Raw genomic sequence first — 22,852 nt, 5'->3', positions numbered from 1 at the left:
GGATCAAGTACTACATTAAAAGGAGTTTCTGTATACCGTCGCCTGTTTCTACCAGTATGGAGTATGGAGTCAACCTATTTTGCTTTATTCCTAAGAAATGGAATAAAGATGGAAACACAAATTGCAGATAGAGAAAGATGGAAGCAAGGGAAAAGATTATTTAAAGTTTGGGAAATTTTAAAGAATATGGGACAAGTATAAAGCATAAGAGGTTTCATAACAATGGAGATGATAAGATTCCATAAGGTCACTATGATGATTAGATTTAGGAGTGGGAAACACATTTGGGTGGATAAAGCAAAGGAGCAAAGAGACTATTAAGAGGAAACACAAAAGTTAGATGTCCCTATTAGTTAGCTAATTACTGAAAAATTTGGCTAATAGAATTTTAGGGAAATTTAGCTATATTGATTTTTTAAATTTGTAGCAACGATCTTATACTTCAATAAAAAACAGAGTACTTGTTTGCATTCTACTTGATTTTCTTCATCTGCATACTATTCTTCAATATTCTTCAATCTATACCAACCAGTTTGTGCCTTCCTTAAGTACTGCCAGAAACTATCAACTCTTTCTCCTGTTACAAAATTATAGCTTAAAAAAGTTCTTCACTCTTGTTGTCAAACGAATACACAGATATCAAACAATAATCATTTACAAATTATAATGAAAGAATAATATACCATTACAAAAAAAAAAGCGCCCAGATACAGATATATCAAGAAGTGTACAGGATTTACATAATGAAAAAAGCTACCAAAGGCTAATGAAGGACATAAAATAAGACAAATTGAGAGACATAACATGTACCTGGATACACTGATACAAGAGACTGATTCTCAGTTAAAATTCTCTTAACCTAATTACAATCAAAATCTCACTAAGATCTCTCTTTAGCTTGGCATAGTGATTAAAAATTCATCTCAAATAATGTAGAGGTAAACATTTCCAAGAGAATACTGAAAAGGAAGAATAAGGAGGGGAACCTTGGACCTGTAATAGATATTTATATTTTATACACTACTGACACTAGAAGAAGCAGACCAGAATGGAAAACCCAGAAACAGAAAAAACATCCGAGAATTAAATGGAAGATTAAGGGGTAAACTCGGTGAGGAAAGATGGATTGTTTGGGACAAGTGGATAACCATTTTTTAAAAAGTTCTCATATGTTACACCATGCTCCAAAATAAATCTTGAATTTAGAGATTTAATTAGGGGAAAATAAAAGCAAAAACTAAAATATAGGTGAAGAAAATGTGCATACGGAACGCTGGGCCACAGGGGAGGGTCAGGAGGCACGCGGAAACGCGTCTTCATTTCATCTGGAGAAACTGCGTTGGTTTCTCCTAAGTTTGCACTTGATGACACCTGTCGCCACAATCTCTGGAACCATGAAAACAGCTTTCTGTACTTACATCTGTTAAATTCCATGGAGAAAGCCTGGGGCCCAGAGGGATGTGGAAAGGAATAAACTGAGGGATAAGGAGATTTGCAGAGTATTTTTAGGGGAGCTCTCTGGGGGACGAGGCCTTCAGCATCCTGAAGCTCCACTCCACTCTAGCCCCAGTCGCATGCGAAGACGACTCTCTCACGGAAGATTCTAAAATTTGCAAATGTCCAGAAACGCTCAGCCAGCTCGCACCACCATTGGAAAACAACTCAGCGCGTCCCACAAACAATCGCAGAGATTTGGGACTTTCGGGCCTCGCACATGCGCACTGGGCACTCCTGCGCTCCGTGCCTCTGTGCGCAAGCGTAGTGACGCCGTTTTACAAGGCGCGCACGCGCACTGTGTTTAGCTGTAACGCTTGGCTAGGGTTATTCTGGGCTGAGAGATGAGAAACCGCGGAGCTTCCCAGCTGGGATGTTGTGGCTAGACCGCGTTGGCTTATCTGTACCGCTAGTGTTAGGCTCAGGAGACTGTGAGAAGCCGAGGGGGAGGTGAGGTGTGTCTGAAGCGTGTAGGCTCTGCGATGAAGAAGATTTTTGGCTTCAAAAGTAAGAAGGGCGAGTCGCCCTTTGGCTCCTCCACCAGCCCGCGGAGAGAGAGCGGTAATCGGGTCAACTCCCGGCCCGAGTACCACATCCGACACAAGGATCTCGGGAAGGTCCACAAAGCTGCCAGCGTGGGCAACGTAGCCAAAGTGCAGCAGATTCTGCTTGGGAAGAATGGCTTGAACGACAGGGACAAGATGAACAGGTAACCGGGGCGGGCGGGAGGAGGCGGGGCGGGCCTGGGTGGGGCCCCTGCTGTCAGTTTCCCCTCCGAGGCTCGTGGACACCTAAGTGGGGTCCCGCGCCCCGCAGACTTTATAGGCAGCAAAAGCCTTAGCTGGTTTCGGACCCGCTCATGATTCCCCTTATAGAGCACTTTACTGACAGTTTTAAAGTCATTTGGCTGAATGTCAGTAATCACAGAAACGAAATTAAACATGAACAGCATCTTATTTTTAATGTACACATTTTTATACCGTAATGTTATATGTTACAGAGAAGTGCATAATGAGGAAAATAATTCTCATGACAGATCAACTTCTGGACTAAAAATTCTTCAGATACAATCCAGTATCTTTTTTAAAAAAAATAATTTATTTATTGCTGTGTTGGGTCTTCATTGCCGTGCACGGGCTTCTCATTGTGGTGGCTTCTCTTGTTGTGGAGCACGGGCTCTAGGCGCGCGAGCTCAGTTAGTTGTGGAACGTGGGCTCAGTAGATGTGGAACGTGGGCTAGGTAGTTGTGGCTTGCCGGCTCTAGAGCGCAGGCTCAGTTGTTGTGGCCCATGGGCTTAGTTTCTCTGCAGCATGTGGGATCTTCCTGGACCAGGGCTCGAAGCCGTGTCCCCTGCATTAGCAGGCGGATTCTTTTTTTTTTTTAATTTATTTATTTTAATTAATTTATTTTTTGGCTGTGCTGCGTCTTCACTGCTGCACGTGGGCTTTCTCTAGTTGCAGCGAGTGGGGGCCACTCTTCGTTGTGGTGCACGGGCTTCTCATTGTGGTGGCTTCTCTTGTTGCGGAGCACGGGCTCTAGGTGTGCGGGCTTCAGTAGTGGTGGCGTGTGGGCTCAGTAGTTGTGGCTCGCGGGCGCTAGAGTGAAAGTTCAGTAGTTGTGGTGCACGGGCTTAGCTGCTCCGCGGAATGTGGGATCTTCCCGGACCAGGGCTTGAAGCCGTGTCCCCTGCATTGGCAGGTGGATTCTTAACCCCTGCACCATCGGGATAGCCCCGGGAGCCTTCTTTAATAAGTGGTTTAGGGCCTCCCTGGTGGCGCAAGTGGTTGAGAGTCCGCCTGCCGATGCAGGGGATACGGGTTCGTGCCCCGGTCTGGGAGGATCCCATATGCCGCGGGGCGGCTGGGCCCGTGAGCCATAGCCGCTGGGCCTGCGCGTCCGGAGCCTGTGCTCCGCAACGGGGGAGGCCACAACAGTGAGAGGCCCGCATACCGCAAAAAAAAAAAAAAAAAAAAAAAATGGTTTCCCTGCTGGAGAACCAAGACTGCCATTTTTGACGGACACAGATTACTCTTTGAACCAGGCACGGACAATGGAGAAGGAACAGCATATCCTTCTACTTTGTTTTAGGTCATCAGGTTTGTTCCAGTTCTGGTAAACAAAAGTTATGTTACCCATTAATTGGGTTTTCAGTTCAGGTTTTAGGACTTTTGGTGAAAACAAATTATTCTCAGGCTCTGCCAGTATATTGGCTGTCACCCTTTGTTATGGGAACTAAGAATGGGTCTTAGCTAGATATTTCATAGGTTGGGAGAGATGGAAGCAGAAATAGGTAACTAAAAGCTTTTCTAAAACAGAGGCCACATTTTAATGATGTCAGGAAACATCACTTAATATATAGATAACCAACCTTTCACTTGATTTTTTTTGTTTGTTTTTGGTTTAAGAAATGAAGTCACTCATTTTTGTTATATATTTTTGCTCTGAAGGCTTTCCAACAAACCTGGTGTTGATGATTCATGGCCTACATCAGATGATGAAGACTTAGATTTTGATACCAAGGTAAAGTTCTCTCCTGTGAAATTAGTTTTCCTGCTTTGAATTTAGTTTTGTGTAGTATTAACTTTTAAAGTTTAGCAGTGGTCTACCTCTCATTGTTTTATGTTTGTAGTAGAAAGTTGGTTAGAGCAAACCATTTTATAAAAATATGACTAGTTGAATTTTTTTTTTACTTTGCTAAATACTGAAGGTCAGGGCTGAAGAGAAAATGGGCTGGGAAGTAGATAGTGACAGGAAAAGTGTATTGGGAAGCGCTTTCCCACAAGGGAGGAAATACGAAATTTGGTCAAGGATAAGGATTCTTCCTGTGACTTTTCAACCATACTGATGTGATTTCTATATACTCATGCTTAAATGAAATCTTTAGTGGATACAGTTACTTACTGTAATAATCATAGAATTTTCCTGGGGCCTTTCAGTTCCAAAACTATGTAGCATATATCATCTAGTTCTTTTTTCTTGGACAATTTTTATTTTGGTATCATAGAGTTGTTAGAGAGAACTTTTTTTTTCTCTGTTTTTGTCTTTGGTTCTGCATTAAGCCTAAAATAACAGTCGAAATTATGGAAATTTAGAAATTAAAATTCTGTTTCTCAAAGTCCATATTATGAAGGGATTTCACTGTGTTTTCTGAAGCATTCCATTAAGCGTATATTCAGGGAATTCCCCGGTTGTCCAGTGGTTAGGACTCCACGCTCTCACTGCCAAGGACCCAGGTTCAATCCCTGGTCGGGGAATTAAGATCCCGCAAGCGGTGCAGGATCTTATTTCCCCGACCAGGGGTTGAACCCGTGCCCACTGCAGTGGAAGCATGGAGTTTTAACCACTGGATCGCCAGGGAATTCCCAATACTTCTTATTCTTAAAGCTCTTGTTTTCTTCTCTAGAATGTCCTGAAACCAAGCTTAACAAAGCTAATGAGTGCTTCTCAGCAATCCAAGAAAAACAGTAAGTTATTTGAAGACTGTCCTTCTTGTGTTATTCACTAATTTGAAATTACGGATGTTCTCATGTACTCCACCTTGTTTTCACTATAGTAGAAGCAAAATGTGGCATTGTGAGACCAGAAGAGAGAACCTTCTTTGAGCACAATAGTTCTGATAGTGGAAATGAAGATGTGGTCGAAACCTTTCCCAAACCATCAATCCAGGGCGTCTCTCATCCTGCTTTCCCATCACCTGAACCTCTCCCAAAACCTCTCAAGTCTTCAGCAGGCCTTGGTCTTACAAAGGTAAGTTGTTCTGTTTTGTTTTTAACTTTTTTTTTCTGTGCTTTTTCACATACCAGCCCCCTGATTCTTACAGTGATGAAAAGGATCCCTTACAGAAATGGAATTCCTCAAGATCACGATAGAAAACAGTGTAATAACAAGAGTAATATATGTGCAGGATTGAGATTTATGAACGTTGGTGGCAGTAAACCATTCTGAAGTATGCCTTTATGAAAGGGAAGAATGAGAAAGCAACTAGAAAGAACAGCTAGATGAATATGAAGATGGGGAGGGGGATGAAGGGGAAGAATTCATTTAAGAAGGACAAGATGAATTTAAAGATTGAATGAGGGTCAAGGTGAGAGAGATTATTATACAAACAACAGAAGTAGTGGGGTTAAGTGAGAGCAGGAACTCTATATTATAAAATATGATAGAAATTATTTCAAATTCAAATTAACAAGAGAAAATCAGGTCATGGGAAAAAATGCTCGTACTCTTTTGAATGACATATAGTTGATTTTTATGAAGAACTGAAAGAGAATTTGATCCTTACCTTTTTTTGGTTGTTGTTGTTGTTTTTTAATTGAAGTGTAATTGATTTACTATACTGTGTTAGTTTCAGGTGTACAGCAAAATGACTTGGTTATACATATATATGTATATATCTATATTCTTTTCCATTTTCCATTATAGTTTATTACAAGGTATTGAATATAGTTCCATGTGGAAGTTAGTTTTAATCTGAAGTTTTTTCCTTTTTAAAAAAATTCTCACTTTTAAATTAATAAGGTTATGTCTTATATTTAATCTAGCAAAACCTTTGTTCATAGATAATGCAAGATGAGCTCTGTTTTAGGCCTTATCAGATTTATTATGAATTAAGAATTTTGGGCCCTTCTGTTTCTGTGGTTTCTTACTTACTGTTTGGTATATACTTAACTAATTTATCTTACTGTTTGGTATCATCTTGGTAGGTGTTTTAGATCTTTTTGAGAATAAACAGAGAGGAAATAAATAAGTATTTTATCTAGTCTTTCACTAAGATTATAATTTCTAATTATGTAAATGAGGTTCTTAATTTCAAGTCATTAAATGAGAAAATTTTAAACTGCAACAGTCTTAAAGAAAAAAATATAGAAATCATTTTCTCTGGAGAGATTCTGATTTATCTTTTCCTAGTAATATCTGCACATAATGGGCACATATACACACATCAAATGAATGAAATTACAATTTATGATTTTTTTCTAATATAAACTACTTGTTATTATAAAATAATAAGGAAGGAAAAATTACCAGCAGAGTGTACAAAATTATCTTTGCAAGATAATTTTTTACTTTTTAAAATATCTCCAGCAGTAGGTACATTTCATGTTATTCTTGAGAAACTTTATTAACTTCAGTATTTATAGTTAAACTAGCATGTAAATATTTTGTTATACAAGTTAAACTAACATGTAAATTTTTTCATATCTAAAACTCAGGAATCCTGGTTACTTGATTTTTTAGTCCCTTTGTTCTTCCCTCATGTGAATATTGGGTCCTGTTTGTTAATCATAGATGTATCTGAGAACTTTTTTTTTTTTTTGGCTGTACGTGGGCCTCTCACTGCTGTGGCCTCTCCCGTTGCGGAGCACAGGCTCCGGACGCACAGACTCAGCAGCCATGGCTCACGGGCTCAGCCGCTCCGTGGCATGTGGGATCTTCCCGGACCGGGGCACGAACCCGTGTCCCCTGTATCACCAGGCGGACTCTCAACCACTGCGCCACCAGGGAAGCCCTATCTGAGAACTTTTAAATCTCCAACTTGGATAATCATAGTTTTACTAATTTTTTTTAGTTCTATATCATTTCCCCAATCTTTAACCGCCATTCTATAAGGCGTAGATAGGAAGAGTTATTAGCGTGCTGTTCACAGGTGAATAAGGAAACCCATGTGAATTTTAAAATAGGGTTTTATATTTCTTCCGTACATCATAGTAGTACTTAAAAATGCCTCATAATTCCATAATCACATAAACATTCTCTTCTACAATTTAAAACTTGTCTTTTAAGATTAATTTTTGAAAAGGAGTCTTCTTGTAGTCTCTTGAGTTGGTGTTTTACAATTAAATCTTTTCATTAAACTTAAAAATGCTTATTGCTATAATATCCCAGAAATGAATATTTGCACATATTCATGAAAGAGTATATTTTATATCCTTAAACAAATGTTGTAATATATAATCAAAAAATTGAATCTCATAGTTTTCTTCCCCAGTCTTGTTTATATTTTCAAAAGTTCAGAACTCTGCATAGGTTTGCATCATTTAATTATACCAGGTTAGTATATTTTACAGATATTTATCTTAACATCATATGCTTTTCCTGAATAAGTTTATCTATTACTAATCCAAATGCATTTATCCAAATCTTTCCTCTAAGTCCCCTGGGTGCCTCAAATTTGTTATGCCCCAAACTGAAGACATTGTCCCTGATGCTTTCCTCTTTCCTGACTCTTTGTAAGCTACTCTGTCATCTGTCTTCCCCATCCTAGTAGATAACATCACTGAAATACCGAAGCAGGAAAAATCCTGGACTCCATCCCTCCCTGAAATCACCACATCCTGTTGCTCATCAAGTTCAGTATTTTCTACCTGCTTACCATTTTTCATTTCCTATTACTTTCTCACTTATAATTTTGAAATGCTCTTTTCTAGTTTTGCTCCCCTGATGTTCATCTTTACGTTGCTGCCAGAGTGACCTTTCTAAAATATATTTGTGAAGATGTAACACCTCTACTTATGTAGTGGATCCCCATCACATGAAGGAGAAAGTTCATGTTCTAGGAGGACACTTGCTTTTTTTGGGTTGGCTCTGATCCTCCAGTTTTGTCTCTCCATACCATTCCCGGTAACTGTGTTCTAGTTTTCCACGTGACTTGTTATGTTGTTTCACGCCTCGTCCTTTTGCTCAGGCTGACCTTTCTAGAATCCCCTTCATGTCCCCGCTCTACACTGTGTGTGTCTTTTAAGACACAGACCTGTCTTTGCAGCATTTCCTGAGCTACCCAGATACAGCTGACTCCTCTTTCCTTTGTGCCCTTCCTGTACTCTGTTCACATCAATTGTAGAACTTTTGAGTGATACTTTGCTGTTCTTACTTGTTTTCATGTAGCTCTACTTCTCCTAGAATACAGAGCAGAATTGGTCTTCTATTTATATTTCCAGCTTTTCTCCCAGGATAGTGCCTGTCATTTGATAGATCCAGTAAATGTTTGCTGTCTTATTGATTGATTGAATGACCAAATGAATGAATATGATGTTTTCTGGAATGAGGTGTTTGTTTTATTTTGTTTTGATTTTATAGGAAGGAGCAACAAATCCAGAAATTGGAGAAAAAGAAAATGATACTGATATTGAAAGCGCTCCACAAGAGCAAACAGATCATAACAATTTGACTTCTGTTGATGGAGCTCAGAAGAATAATAGGAGTGGTAAGTTAGTGAATATTTATGAATTTTTTTCTATGCTTAAAGGCTAGTCTAAAAACATCTAAAGTGTGTAGATCCAAATATACTACCCGTTTCTTTCTTTTTTTTTTTTTTTTTTGCGGTACGCGGGCCTCTCACTGCTGTGGCCTCTCCCGTTGCGGAGCACAGGCTCCGGACACACAGGCCCAGCGGCCATGGCTCACGGGCCCAGCCACTCCGCAGCATGTGGGATCTTCCTGGACCGGGGCATGAACCCGTGTCCCCTGCATCGGCAGGCGGACTCTCAACCACCGCGCCACCAGGGAAGCCCTTTTTTTTTTTTTTTCCATTTCTTTTAAAGTATGTTTCTTTTGCTCTGTTTCTTCAGAAGTATCCCAACTACTACCAACTTTTTCTTCCTGAAAATGCCTCAACCTTCTGAAATTCTTTTCTGCTACTTTATTTTATTTAAATATTTGTGGATGGAGATAGACATATATGTATTTAAAATTCATAGTAGTAAATGTTCTCATTAATGTATCTGTGGCTGCATTTTACAGATATGATGTCAGCATTAGGATTAGGAGAAGAGGAAGGTATAGAATCGCCTTGGGATTCTGAGGTACTGTCTTCTATTATTATTATTTTTTTATTTTAAAATATAAGCACTGAGTGATGTTAAAACATAAAAGGGGGGATGCTTTGACTTTACTTTCTCACCTTTGCATTTGCCCATCAAAATTTTTTCCTTATATTTTTAACCTGTAATTAATTAAATAATTGTGTGCTAAGTATAATAACTACCACATAGTGCACTTTTGTTAATTTGCAAGATTCACCTAATGAAACCAGTGTAGCACAGAGCAAAAACCAAGGCTTAGAAGTCATAAGGAATCAGTTTGGGTTCTGAAGTTAAATTTATCTAAAAACTGAAGCATTATTCCAGGTCAGCCTATGGCCAAATGTATGTTTCTTTTTTCTTTTCTTTTTTAAAAAAATTTTTTGTTGGAGTATAGTTGATTTACAATGTTGTGTTAGTTTCAGATATACAGCAAAGTGAATCAGTTGTACATATATCCACTCTTTTTTCGATTCCTTCCCTATGTAGGCCATTACAGAGTATTCAGTAGAGTTCTCTGTGCTATACAGTAGGTCCTTATTATTGATCTATTTTATATATAGTAGTGTGTATCTGTCAGTCCCAGTCTCCCAAGCAAATGTATGTTTCTTTGGTGCATATGGATGTGTAAAACTCCTAGTGAGGTTCAGAGAGAAACAGGTTGAAATGTAGTTTTTTACCACTTAGACCTGAAAAAGATAGTGCCTGAGACTTGAAAGTATTATTACATTTGGATTTTCAAATAGATCTGCAAGAAACGTTTCAAGAGAAGCAAAAGAATGGGGGATAATAAGGATGTGGCGTTATAATAACAACCGTTTGGTTTAGTGATGTTTTAATAAGTACACACCATTTTAGATAAACTAGTGTGCGTTGAGTACCTTTATGGCAGCCATACTTGAAGTAACGTAAATATAAAGTAACGATGACCTGTTGTAAGGTGACAGCTATGGAAGGAGATAAGAAGGGCCTGATCTGTTAGATATAGGCAGCTGCTGCAGTGATACAGCACTGTGTTTAAAGTCAAAAGACATGGTAGCATCCTGGTTTTGTCACTAGCTGTGGGATCTCGGAAAAACTTGTCTACCCTGGTTGAGCGTCAGTGACCTCCTTCGTAAAAATGGTACTGGTACCCACTTCTCAGGTATGTGTACGGAACAGATGTGGTAACAGCTGTGAACACACCTTGTAAACTGTAAAGGGTGCTATAGAAATGTAAGACAAAAATGATCACAGTGGCAGTTAGTGACTCACTAAATGCTGGGGCACTTTTTTAAAACCTGAAGGACAATAAAATGACAGTAGTGTTAAGAATAGGAAAATTAGAACGGGCATGTGGATTTCTAGCTTGGGGTATGTTAAGTTTCTATAGACTGTTATCGGAGATCTCCTATAGGTATCAAGTGCTTTGGTACTTGAGGTCCTCTCGACATTTTAAATGTTTTGATCTCAAATAAATTCCTGTTATTGAATACCAACTATGTACTGGGCAGTTAGACACTGACTGTACCAATTGAGGGGTTAGGCTGTAGTGGTGGGAACCAAACAGGAATCCTTTATAAGTCACTGTTAAGTCCTTCATGTAAAGAAAATGGAGAGGGCTTCCCTGGTGGCGCAGTGGTTGAGAGTCCACCTGCCGATGCAGGGGACACAGGTTCGTGCCCCGGTCCGGGAAGATCCCACGTACCGCGGAGCGGCTGGGCCCGTGAGCCATGGCCGCTGAGCCTGCACGTCCGGAGCCTGTGCTCCTCAACGGGAGAGGCCACAACGGTGAGAGGCAAAGAAAATGGAGAATGTTACGTTAGACAACATTGAGAGAGTTTGTAGTTAGGATGGGGATGGAAGTGGGAGTGGAATTTAGGTAGTCAGAAAAGATCTGCATGTGAGAAAAGCTACCAAGGGGAGGATGGGAAGGAGCCAGTCACGTGAGGGTCCAGGGGAGGGACGTTCTGGACAGAGAGAACAGCGGATCCCATCTGTTCGTCATTACACTCTTGCATCTTGGAATGACCAGGAAACAGGAAGTGGGGTAACTGTCCTTACAATCACTTTTATCATTGTTGTTGTATGTAGAAAATAAAATGTGCATAATAAAAGCTTGGCACATTTAAATGATTAATAAATAAAAGTTCTTATTCTTCCCTTATTAAAGCTTGCTGTACTTTTTTGAAGAGTTGCATAACTATATTTAAATTTTTTGCTATTATTTAAACATAAAAGTTTTTCTTACTAGTTCGCTATTTTATTCAACTATTTTTCCTATCAATAAAAATTTTATCAAATAACAGATTCTTATAAGCCCTTGTTTACCTAAATGAAGCAGCTTCTACAGTGTTCTGTTTATGCTTAACATGACATACTTCATGGTTTCTTTTCATGCCAAGTATATTATTTTAATACTAAAAAAATTTCTGTCTTTAGAAATATTTTAAATTTATAGCAAGTGTACTTATTAAAGAATTTATTTAAACACATATTTTAAAAAAATACTCTCTTCTTTTGACAAGGAATGCAAAGTAGAGTTAGGTGTTTTGAAGTTAATTCTTTGCTGAAATGTGCCTGTAAGTCAGGCACATTTTTTGTCTGTGAAAATAATTCCTCTGGCTTTCCATGCTCAGTTTACAGAGTCAGTAGCCAAATGAGGATAAAAGATAGACTTGACCTAGAGAGTGTATATGAAGTTTTCTATTTAAATGTTTGGGTTTTCAATGCATGCTTCTCTTATTTTTAAATCTAATTGCTTATAAAGTAGGAAATTTTTAAAAAGTAGGGTATTTTCAGCTATTAGAAGGGCATTAGGAAAGCTTTATGCAACTCATTATTAATATCAATTTTAACAGAGTATCTCTGAGAGTCTTCCACAGAAGTATGGTGATCATTTATCTGGAGCTGCAGGTCAAAGAGGAAAAAATATATTAAATGGACAAGTAGAAGGTAAGAACTATATTTTTATGAAAAAGTCATCTGGCAGCATGTTGATTTAAAATGGGAATTCTGATATATTCTAATAGCCAAAGAAAATCACCTGTCGGTTAAGAGGAAGAATCATTCCTCACACTGATTTCAAGTTGAACTGAGCCTGTCTCATTCTGGAAAAGAAGTGTTGTATCAGAAGAACTAAGCAGCTACATCTTTTTTTCTAGTCAAAAATCCATCAGCAGTTTTTAGGCAGTTTTTATTTGGCCAAAAAGCAGTGCTTGAATACTTAACTGTGTGCTGTGTTCTATTTAAGTTCTGACTGTCCAGATGTTCTTTTGTAGACAACATGCCATGGTATAATCATCTATCTCCATGTCTGTTATCAAGTTACACTGTGAAGTGTGCCACCCTTTTGAGGTGGTCCTCAAAGACACAGTTTGCTTGTTGCTTAACCAAGTGTCCTAAAGCATGTACCTGAAGTTATATCATTTTTTATTCTAAAAAGCTATGCAGCTTATATTCTGAAAACTATTAAAAAACATAACACTGTTGATGTAAAAAAAAAAAAAAAGAAAATCACCTGTCAAATGCATAGTGAGGAAAAAGACGAGAAAAGGGGGGAAGCTGTGTATCTTATCTGGTGTCAGCCACAGATTAAATTGAGAGTCCCCTTTAAGGAGCTAAATTATTATTTCCGTTTCAAGGTACTCTACAACCTAAGGAAAGTCGGGAAATGAGGAAGAGGAAAGAAGGAATAAAGAATGAGAGAGGCAGAGGTTACAGGGAGTAAATGAAGGAAAAGGAAGCAGGGGTCTGTGGAGGACAGGGGCAAAGTATAATAGGTCTTTAGAAAAAGAAAGAGAAGAGTATTTGAAACGTGAGACAAATTTGAAATGAGCTTCCAGCACCGAAACTTGTCAGAGACGAACAGCAAAGCTTTCCCACTCTTACTGTGGGAAGGTAGAAGCAGACTCATAGATCAGAGTTTCTCAAATTTTAATTAGTCCCCTGGGGACCTTGTGAAAAGTGCACATGCTGAGCAGCAGGTCTGGGATTGTGCATTTCTGACAAGCTCTGAGTCGCAAGGGTGTAGGCTTGCATTGAGAGAAATCTGGAAGAGGAGCCACTGGATAGTTCAAGACAGAACAGGATCAAGGAAAAGCATTATTTTGTTTTTCTTTCTGAGTGTGTTTATAGCCAGAGGGTAGCAAAGCGTTGAAGTAGAACTTATAGATGTAAGGTGCCACTGCTAAGCAAAGAGGAAAAAAGAAGTGGTGGGGATGATCCATAAAAAGAATGTAAAAGGGGAAGAATTAAGACCACAGATCCAGAGACTACCTTTGAAGAGGAAAGAATATAGTGAAAGGAAAGACGGGGGGAAAGAAGGGTGTTAGGGAGGTGATTGTGGAGGTGATGAGGAAACTTGAGAGAACTCTCGTTAGATGACTTCAGTGTATTTACACTGAAACAAGGTTAGGTCATTGCTGCTCCAGAGAATACTGGAAGCAGGAGTGTGTGCTAGAATTGAGGTAAACCCCAGCTCCTCCTTGTAGCTATCAGGCATCAAAGATATATGTTGTGTTGGTATGTGTTATTCAAATGAGATTAATTTGAATATGGAAGCATTGGCTGTTTTTTTTTAAGATAGGTTTTTTTTTTTTTGGCTGCTTGGCTTGGCATGTGGGATCTTAATTTCCCCGACCAGAGATTGAACCCATGCCCCCTGCAGTAGAAGCATGGGGTCTTAACCACTGGACCGCCAGGGGAGTCCCTAAGATAGCTAATTTTTTGATGATAATTGTTTCATAAAAATCCTTTTAAACATGAGCATGATATACTGAACCAAACTAATTTTGGAAACAAAAGAAATTAATAGGGTTCATTCCCTAAATGCTAAAATTGTTATTTTCAGTAAATACTACACTGATTTTGAAATATGAAGGATTTTTAATATCTAATAATTCTGTGGCAGTAAAATTTCCTTTTTCCTTTTTGATAATCGTACTTCGATATTGAAAACTTATAATACGTTATTTCTTAGATGTGCCTTATATACCTTCTTGTATGAGTGGATCGAGAAACTTTAAGATGACTAAACTAGAGGATCCAAGAAATGTAGGCATACCAGTAGCCCACATCGGTATGGAAAAAAAATGAATATTTTTATGAACTATTATTCTACAAGTGTATATCCAAGCTGATCAGTTCATAACACTTTCTCTGATGAGAAATGAATTATACATTCAACTGAACTGTCATCCCAACTGTGCACTTCCTAAATTACAGGACAAATTGAAGAACATGATAAATACTTGTAGTATAATGGTGTAAGTGATGCTGCTGTATTGCATTCAAGATATGCTGTTGCATTTTACCATCAGCTTTCACATTTACCCTCTCGGGGTCATGATTTGTTGCTCTGATTAAAGATCACTTTTCTCCTCATCAATCAGCATGTTCACATTGGTACATGTGCATTTTTCTATTTTATAAAGGCTTTTGGAACATAATCTTACTTTTGAAATCTTAACTGCATGTTTTGTTAAACCTGTACTCCTATTTTTTCTTCAGTATCTATAGTGGATTCATATGTCTGTCTTGTTGCAGTCCTAACTTCCCCCAAGAAACAAAACACCAAAACCTAAAGTATTCACTGCCAAGGCCAAGCATGAGGATTCTGCTCAGTACTAACTGCATGAATATATAGTTGGCTTTCATAGTTATGTGTAATTGATTCTATGTCCCTTTTGCCTTTTAGATTCTCCTGAAAAATATCCTCACTTGAAGGTAAACACTTATATTTTTATCTTGAATTATTAACTACAGATTGTATCAAATGTACATTATTTATTAATCAACTTGTTTCAAAACCCATTCAGCCTGCAGTTGGAGTGAAAGATTCTGTTCCTAATAAAACAGTAGGAATGAAGGATTTACAAACATCCAGATCAGGTAAATTTTGCAGTGCAAATGTCACTCTGGAAAGAGGTACACTAAAATATTTGAAATGCTCACAGCCTTCATATTCCTAATTCTTTTTTCTTTTGTTTTTGCAAAAGAAATTGAAGGATTTAATTTAATTGAAGGATTTGACATAAATAAGGCACATGTTACTGTTGGTATCCATGTTTTGAAAAAAAGATATTTACAAGCATAAGAAAAAGATATTTTTAAAATGTAAGCTTTAACTCAGATGTTTCTATGTATGTTTCAATACCGTAAAGTTCTCAGTTTGGAATCTCTGTACTTCTTAAGGATTCTCAGAGGTTAATTATTAGATTCTAAGATTTTTCCAGTTTTATAAAATGTTTATTTGAATTCTGACCTTTACCTAGACTAAAGCTTCACTTGCTAACATGTCAATTGTATTTCAACTTTAATTATTTCATTTTACTGGTGTTACACGGATGAGCTTAAGCCAACCAGATGTTTTGATTAGCAAACTCTGTGTGTGTGTGTGTGTGTGTGTGTGTGTGTGTGTGGTCTTTGATTATTAAAAGTGGGGGAAAGTAATCATACCTTAATGACGATTTGATAGACACAATCTTTTAAAACAGTAATTCTGAAAGTTTTTGGCTTTAAGATCCTTTTATTTATTTGTTTGTTATTTTTTATGATCCAGATATAGGATCCTTTTATACTTTTAAAAATTATTGAGAATTCCAAGGAACTTTTGTTTAAGTAGGTTGTATCTACTGAGGTTTACTGTATTGGAAAATAAAACTGAAAAATTTAAAATACAAGCACACACAATCATACATTCTATTAGCCATTAGAAGTATGATGTTATCACATATCTTGTCTCTGGAAAACTCCTCTGTACACTTAAAACAGAATGAGAATGGAAATAACGTTTACTGTTATTGTGAAAATAGTTTTGACCTCTTGGACCCCTTGAACGATTGAGTCTTGGGACTCCAGGGATGCTCAGGTGACACTTGAGAACCACTGTTTTAAACCATTTACAGAGCTCACGAATGTGAAATGATAAAGGGACCCTTGTGATGAAACAGGCTTTAAACTTTCACTTCTACATTTCTTGCTTTTTTCTTTGATTTGTCTTTTTTTAAAATATATACAGCAGGTTCTTATTAGTCATCAATTTTATATACATCAGTGTATACATGTCAATCCTAATCGCCCAATTCATCCCACCACCATCCCCAACCCCCTGCGGTTTTCCCCCCTTGGTATCCATACGTTTGTTCTCTACAACTGTGCCTCAATTTCTGCCCCGCAAAACGGTTCATCTGTACCATTTTTCTAGGTTCCACATATATGCGTTAATATACGATATTTGTTTTTCTCTTTCTGACTTACTTCACTCTGTATGACAGTCTCTAGATCCATCCACGTCTCAACAAATGACCCAATTTCATTCCTTTTTTATGGCTGAGTAATATTCCATTGTATATATGTACCACATCTTCTTTATCCATTCGTCTGTTGATGGGCATTTAGGTTGCTTCCATGACCTGCCTACGGTAAATAGTGCTGCAGTGCACATTGGGGTGCATGTGTCTTTTTGAATTATGGTTTTCTCTGGGTATATGCCCAGTAGTGGGATTGCTGGATCATATGGTAATTCTATTTTTAGTTTTTTAAGGAACCTCCATACTGTTCTCCATAGTGGCTGTATCAGTTACATTCCCACCAACAGGGCAAGAGGGTTCTCTTTTCTCCATACCCTCTCCAGCATTTGTTGTTTGTAGATTTTCTGATGAAGCCCATTCTAACTGGTGTGAGGTGATACCTCATTCTAGTTTTGATTTGTATTTCTCTAATAATTAGTGATGTTGAACAGCTTTTCATGTGCTTCTTGGCCATCTGTATGTCTTCTGCCCATTTTTGGATTGGGTTGTTTGTTTTTTTAATATTGAGCTGCATGAGCTGTTTATATATTTTGGAGATTAATCCTTTGTCCAATGATTCATTTGCAAATATTTTCTCCCATTCTGAGGGTTGTCTTTTTATCTTGTTTATGGTTTCCTTTCCTGTGCAAAAGCTTTTAAGTTTCACTAGGTCCCATTTGTTTATTTTTGTTTTTATTTACATTACTCTAGGAGGTGGATCAAAAAAGATCTTGCTGTGATTAATGTCAAAGAGTGTTCTTCCTATGTTTTCCTCTAAGAGATTTATAGTGTCTGGTCTTACATTTAGGTCTCTAATCCATTTTGAGTTTATTTTTGTGTATGGTGTTAGGGAGTGTTCTAATATCATTCTTTCCATGTATCTGTCCAGTTTTCCCAGCACCACTTATTGAAGAGACTGTCTTTTCTCCATTGTATATCCTTGCCTCCTTTGTCATAGATTAGTTGACCCTAGGTGCGTGGGTTTACCTCTGGGCTTTCTGTCTTGTTCCATTGATCTATGTTTCTGTTTTTCTGCCAGTACCATATTGTCTTGATTACTGTAGCTTTGTAATATAGCCTGAAGTCAGGGAGTCTGATTCCTCCAGCTCCGTTTTTTTCCCTCAAGACTGCTTTGGGTATTCGGGGTCTTTTTTGTCTCCATACAAATTTTAAGAGTTTTTGTTCTAGTTCCGTAAAAAATGCCATTGGTAATTTGATAGGGATTGCATTGAATCTGTAGATTGCTTTGGGTAGTATAGTTATTTTCACAATATTGATTCTTCCAATCCAAGAACATGGTTTATCTCTCCATCTGTTGGTATCATCTTTAATTTCTTTCATCAGTGTCTTATACTTTTCTGCATACAGATCTTTTGTCTCCCTAGGTAGGTTTAGCACAGGCTCCAGACGCACAGGCCTAGCGGCCATGGCTCACGGGCCCAGCTGCTCCGCGGCATGTGGGATCTTCCCGGACCAGGGCACGAACCCATGTCCCCTGCATCAGCAGGCGGACTCTCAACCACTGTGCCACCAGGGAAACCCTTTGTTTGGTTTTTGATTGTTCTGTTCATTGATGTTTGGTGGATGAATTTGTAAATGAATCTTTGAGATGTTTGTGTGCCTGTAACCTGGTGACATCTGGTATTTCCCGGATGGTTTGTTGGAGTTTTAGGTAATTAGAAGTATTTCTTAAAGAAGTAAATATTCAGCTAAAGATTAAGCTTAATTTAAATTGTCATTTGATAAAATTTTTTAAATTTATTTTTATAAAGATTATGTCTTTTATCTAACTGTTCTAAGTAGTTAATTTTAACTAAACATATAGATTTGTCAGCAGAACTAGACTTAGAAATAACATCGGAGGAAGCACAAGAAAGGCTTGAGGGAAGTGAAAATAACCACTCACAGGTATGTAAAAATGTAAATGTAAATTTCTGGCTCAATATTGTTTTCTGTGCTTTAACAACATAACGGAGTTCAAATGAAATTACCTTTCAAAATTAACCTCTTAGAATTGATAGATAATAATTTAATATTTAGTTTTTATAGTGCTTTAATTACAAAGCTTAAAATATTGTTCGAATCTATTATAATTTATAGTTAAACTTTGTCCTTGGAATTGAGGCCAAAATTTTCCTGAACATTGTTTGCTTCTTCCTTACATGATAAAGAAGGTGATAATCAAATACTGAATCATATGATTAAGCAGTTGAAATTATGAACAGTATATCAGTGATGGTCTGTGAGTTAGATTCATGGAAGGAGAAATCATTCCCAGCTGTTTAAAATTTGCAGTTTCAAATTGCCAGTCACTAATGCCAAAATTAAAGATTTATTCTGTCTTGTGACCTCTATGTAATCGACCTAAGGATCTACATTCAGGGAGAGAAGGGGTCATACAGTCAACCCAATTGCCTATTAAGGAAGCAAACCTTCCAGAATTGGACCTTCGTTGTTAGGGTACAAACAATAACTTTCTAATTTGTTTCATTTCAGGGTAGGAGACCAGTAAATAATATTAAACAATGTTTTATCTACTTTCATTAGTGGGTATTAGAATATAATATAACTGAATGAAAGCAGGTATTATATCAACGTATAATACTATCATAGTATATAATTTGCATTAAAATTTAGGAATTTGTTCCTCTTTCTGATTGGTGTTAATTGATTTTGGCTCCTAGTAATTTAAGGTTTGTCTATTCTCCAGTTACTAGTCCTTAAAAAAAAATCCTTACATGCACATAGGGACTTTTTAAGGTACGGTGAGGTGAAATATTTTTAAGTAAGGAAGCCTTTGTAACATTAAAAATCATCTCCTAATTCATTTTTGGTAGATTTAACATATATGAATTATTTAGTTCAAACAAACAGTGACAAAATTGGGTTTGTGAGTTCATGTTTTTCTCCTGTTTTAGGCTAAGGCAAGTTATTTTTCACTTCTTAGTTGTAATCCAGTGATTTGTGAGTAGCTAAACATAGATTAAGAAGTTTAACAGTTAAATTTTAATTATTTTCTAATTTTTCTTTGTCCGTACTTGATTACTTAAGGATAAAGTTATTTTACAAACATGTACCCTGACAGGAAAGACATCTGAAACTCAAATCAAGCCAATTGATCTTCCGCTTTTGCATCTGCAAAAAATGCCTCAAGAACCAGAAATGAATAAGGAATGTGATAGAGAGGACATATCTGTATGTTCAGGACTTCCTTGTGTACAAAAGCATGAGGAAATGTGGATCAAACAAGGCAAATTAGGGTGGAAAAATAACTTCAAACGCATCACAAATAAGTTAAAGTGGAAGTTTGGTGGAATTTTTGAAAAATACAAAATTACTGTTTGTCCTGAGGAAGAGCCACTACATGATAACCCTAAAGAAGGAGCAAACATAAAGGAAATACCTTCTAATTTGACAAATAATATACCTGACTGTGAGGCAAAAGATGCATTTGGAGTGTCTGTCTCTCTAGCATTCCAACCATTTCCTGAACAAAAAGAACCCAGTCTTGAAAATGTTTTTCCATCTTATTTAACCTCCGGGTCTTGGGGACATGCTTGCCCGTCATCTTCACAGCTTTATTTAAATGAAAATAAATTAGACTATGAAAGTGATAAACCAGACACTAAACATGTTTTTAACAAAAATGAGGAGAGTTTTTATAATGATACAGAAAATAAAAAAGTAAGGGACCCAGTAGTTACATTTGAAATGCAAGAAGACCAAGAGTTTGCTATGCAAATGTTACAAAATATGAACCAAAATACCACTAATTGGAAATTAGACATCGGATGTATACCTCAGTCTAGTGATCCCAAAAGACTTTTTTTTTTTTTTTTTTTTTTTTTGCGGTACGCTGGCCTCTCACTGCTGTGGCCTCTCCCGTTGGGGAGCACAGACTCCGGCTGCGCAGGCTCAGCGGCCATGGCCCACGGGCCCAGCCGCTCTGCGGCATGTGGGATCCTCCCGGACCAGGGCACGAACCCATGTCCCCTGCATCAGCAGGCGGACTCTCAACCACTGCGCCACCAGGGAAGCCCCCAAAAGACTTTTTGATTTATGGCTTGCCTGCTCCAATGAAATGAAACACATGATTCAAATAAAAAGTCGTGATATTTCTGCTGTTACAAATACTTATAAGAAAACCAAACCAATACAAGAGGGTTTTAAATATAAATTACACTCTATAGTATGGGAAGGAAGCAGTGACTGAAAGAAGGGACATAAACACGTATTCCTGCTAAACTAATCTTTTTATTGTGCTTTAGTGTATGCAATCTTCTCTGCTTTACTCAATCGCTTGGCACTTAGAATTCCAACATGGCCACTTCAAGATATTTTTAATAACAAATACATGTACTCCCACATATTCTTTAATCACCACTCTCAGATGTTTCTGTTGAGTCAGACCTTTACATTATGTTGTTTAATAAAATGTGGTAAGTTTTGACATGTATGATTTTATCATATAGGTAGTATAAACCCTCAGCAAAAAAAATTCAGTATTTATCTCCAAAGGAGAAAACTGAGTTTTGACGTGCAGTGAGGGTTTTTTTCCTTCCAGTAATAGATTTTTTAATTTGTTTGTTTGCTCTTTTGTGTAAGAGGAGCATTGACTGAGTTTGAAAGATAGGCAAAAATCTGTAGATATTCTCCTTTAAAAGAAAAAGAGATGAGCCCTACCCCCAACTGAGGCATTAAATTACTTTGCCAAAGTCACACTTTTAACTTATCTGATTAATCTGATGAATTCATTTGGTAATTTATCAGATTCAGGGTTACAGAATTGTATCATCTCTTTTGGCTCCATGAAATGATAGGAAATGCCACTTTAGGGGCTTTGGACAAATCATTGAACCTTTCTTGGTTTTATTCCCATTATTGGTAAATAGTGGGGCTAAAGTAGATAATTACTTCTATACCCTTTAGCTATAAAATTTCATGGTTATTGAATGTGAAATTGGGAGGCATTACTCATTTTCCAGAATTCCACACTAACGAACAATTCATCAATTTCACTCTACTCCTGTTTTTTGGTAAACTTTGGTTCATATATTTTAGTGAACACCGTCACTTTTTTGATATTCCCAGGATCCAAATGAAAAAAGAATTGTAAAAGGCAGTGGGGGAAGAATAGCTTCAGTGCAGAAAGAAGGATGTTTCCTTTTTGTTACTGAAGCACCAAGGTGTCACATCCTCTAAATTTGGCTGTTTAATGCAAAATCCAGGTGGTAAAGACCAAAGAGGACAAATTTTGTGTCTTTGTCTCTTTATTTCTCTATCTCTGCCATCAGACAGGGAAGAGTGGATGTGAATAGCTGCACAACATTAAGAAAGCCCTTTTTGAAATTTTTAAAATTTTATTTCTTTTCCTCAAACAGAAAGAAGCAGAATTTACAAAAATTTCAATGACTTGTAATTAAAAAAATTAAAGTAAGCCAAAAACTATTTTTATTGCTTAAAACCGGGTCAAACTCTGAGTCAGGTAATTAATGACAATGAAAAGGTCTTTATAATGAATAAGGTAATAACAATTATATGTAGTGTCAAACTTTCATTAAAGGTTGAAGAAGCAAAGAAGAAGCACAAAAGTAGTGAAATGGAAGTATCAGAAAACATATATGATGCTGATGATAGTGGATTAATTCATCAGAGAAAGAGCAGAAAAACGAATGACCAACAGTTTCCTACCATGGAGAATGAAGATTCTGATAGGTAAGCCTATGTCAGTATTTAACAATAGATAATTGTTATTTTCCTATAAAACAAGTTCTCATTTGAGCTAATGTTCATGATTAACAAATTTTATATTTTACTAGGGTTATAGTTATTTCTAATACTCTTGTCCTTTAGCCTTAATACTAGAGTTAATTGGTTAACACACCACCATATTACAGTATTAGAGTATTCTGGATTTGACTGTATACTTACCTTTACCAATGTGTTGTATATGTAAATATATTTTATGTTACTAATTAGCGTCCTTTGATTTCAGCTTGAAGACTCCTTTCAGCATTTCTTGTGAGGCAGGTCTAGTGGTGATGACCTCCCTCAGCTTTGCTTTGTTTGGGAAAGCCTTTATCTCTCCTTCATTTCTGAAAGACAACTTTTCTGGATGGAGTATTCTTGGTTGGCAGTTTTTTTCTTTTAGCACTTTGAATATGTCGTCCTACTCTCTTGAAATCCATTGATAGACTTATGGGGGTTCCCTTATAATTTACAAGCCTCTTTACTTTTGCTTCTTTTAAGACTCTCTCTTTGTCTTTGATTTTTGACAGTTTTGTTAT

The 22,852-nt window shown here is 37.3% G+C and overlaps 1 protein-coding gene across 7 annotated transcripts in view; it reads left to right on the top strand.

Moving 5' to 3' along the window:
• Positions 1–1,824: 1,824 nt before the first annotated feature.
• Positions 1,825–22,852, top strand: part of ANKRD26 (ankyrin repeat domain containing 26) — a 63,304-nt gene continuing 42,276 nt past the window's right edge. For all 7 annotated transcript variants that reach the window (XM_060097623.1, XM_060097626.1, XM_060097628.1 and 4 more), the window contains exons 1-12: positions 1,825–2,203; positions 3,943–4,015; positions 4,899–4,959; positions 5,049–5,242; positions 8,573–8,699; positions 9,236–9,297; positions 12,135–12,228; positions 14,255–14,353; positions 14,972–15,000; positions 15,093–15,165; positions 18,391–18,473; positions 22,129–22,280. In XM_060097623.1, the coding sequence (XP_059953606.1) occupies positions 1,977–2,203; positions 3,943–4,015; positions 4,899–4,959; positions 5,049–5,242; positions 8,573–8,699; positions 9,236–9,297; positions 12,135–12,228; positions 14,255–14,353; positions 14,972–15,000; positions 15,093–15,165; positions 18,391–18,473; positions 22,129–22,280 (1,274 nt within the window). In that variant the 5' untranslated portion in view covers positions 1,825–1,976. The remainder of the gene's footprint in view (positions 2,204–3,942; positions 4,016–4,898; positions 4,960–5,048; positions 5,243–8,572; positions 8,700–9,235; positions 9,298–12,134; positions 12,229–14,254; positions 14,354–14,971; positions 15,001–15,092; positions 15,166–18,390; positions 18,474–22,128; positions 22,281–22,852) is intronic.

This window comes from Mesoplodon densirostris, chromosome 4, assembly GCF_025265405.1.
Source record: "Mesoplodon densirostris isolate mMesDen1 chromosome 4, mMesDen1 primary haplotype, whole genome shotgun sequence".
NCBI classification, from domain to species: Eukaryota; Metazoa; Chordata; class Mammalia; order Artiodactyla; family Ziphiidae; genus Mesoplodon; species Mesoplodon densirostris.
The sequence above is the reverse complement of the archived record's forward strand: the minus strand, read 5'-3'. Positions and strand labels throughout refer to the sequence as shown.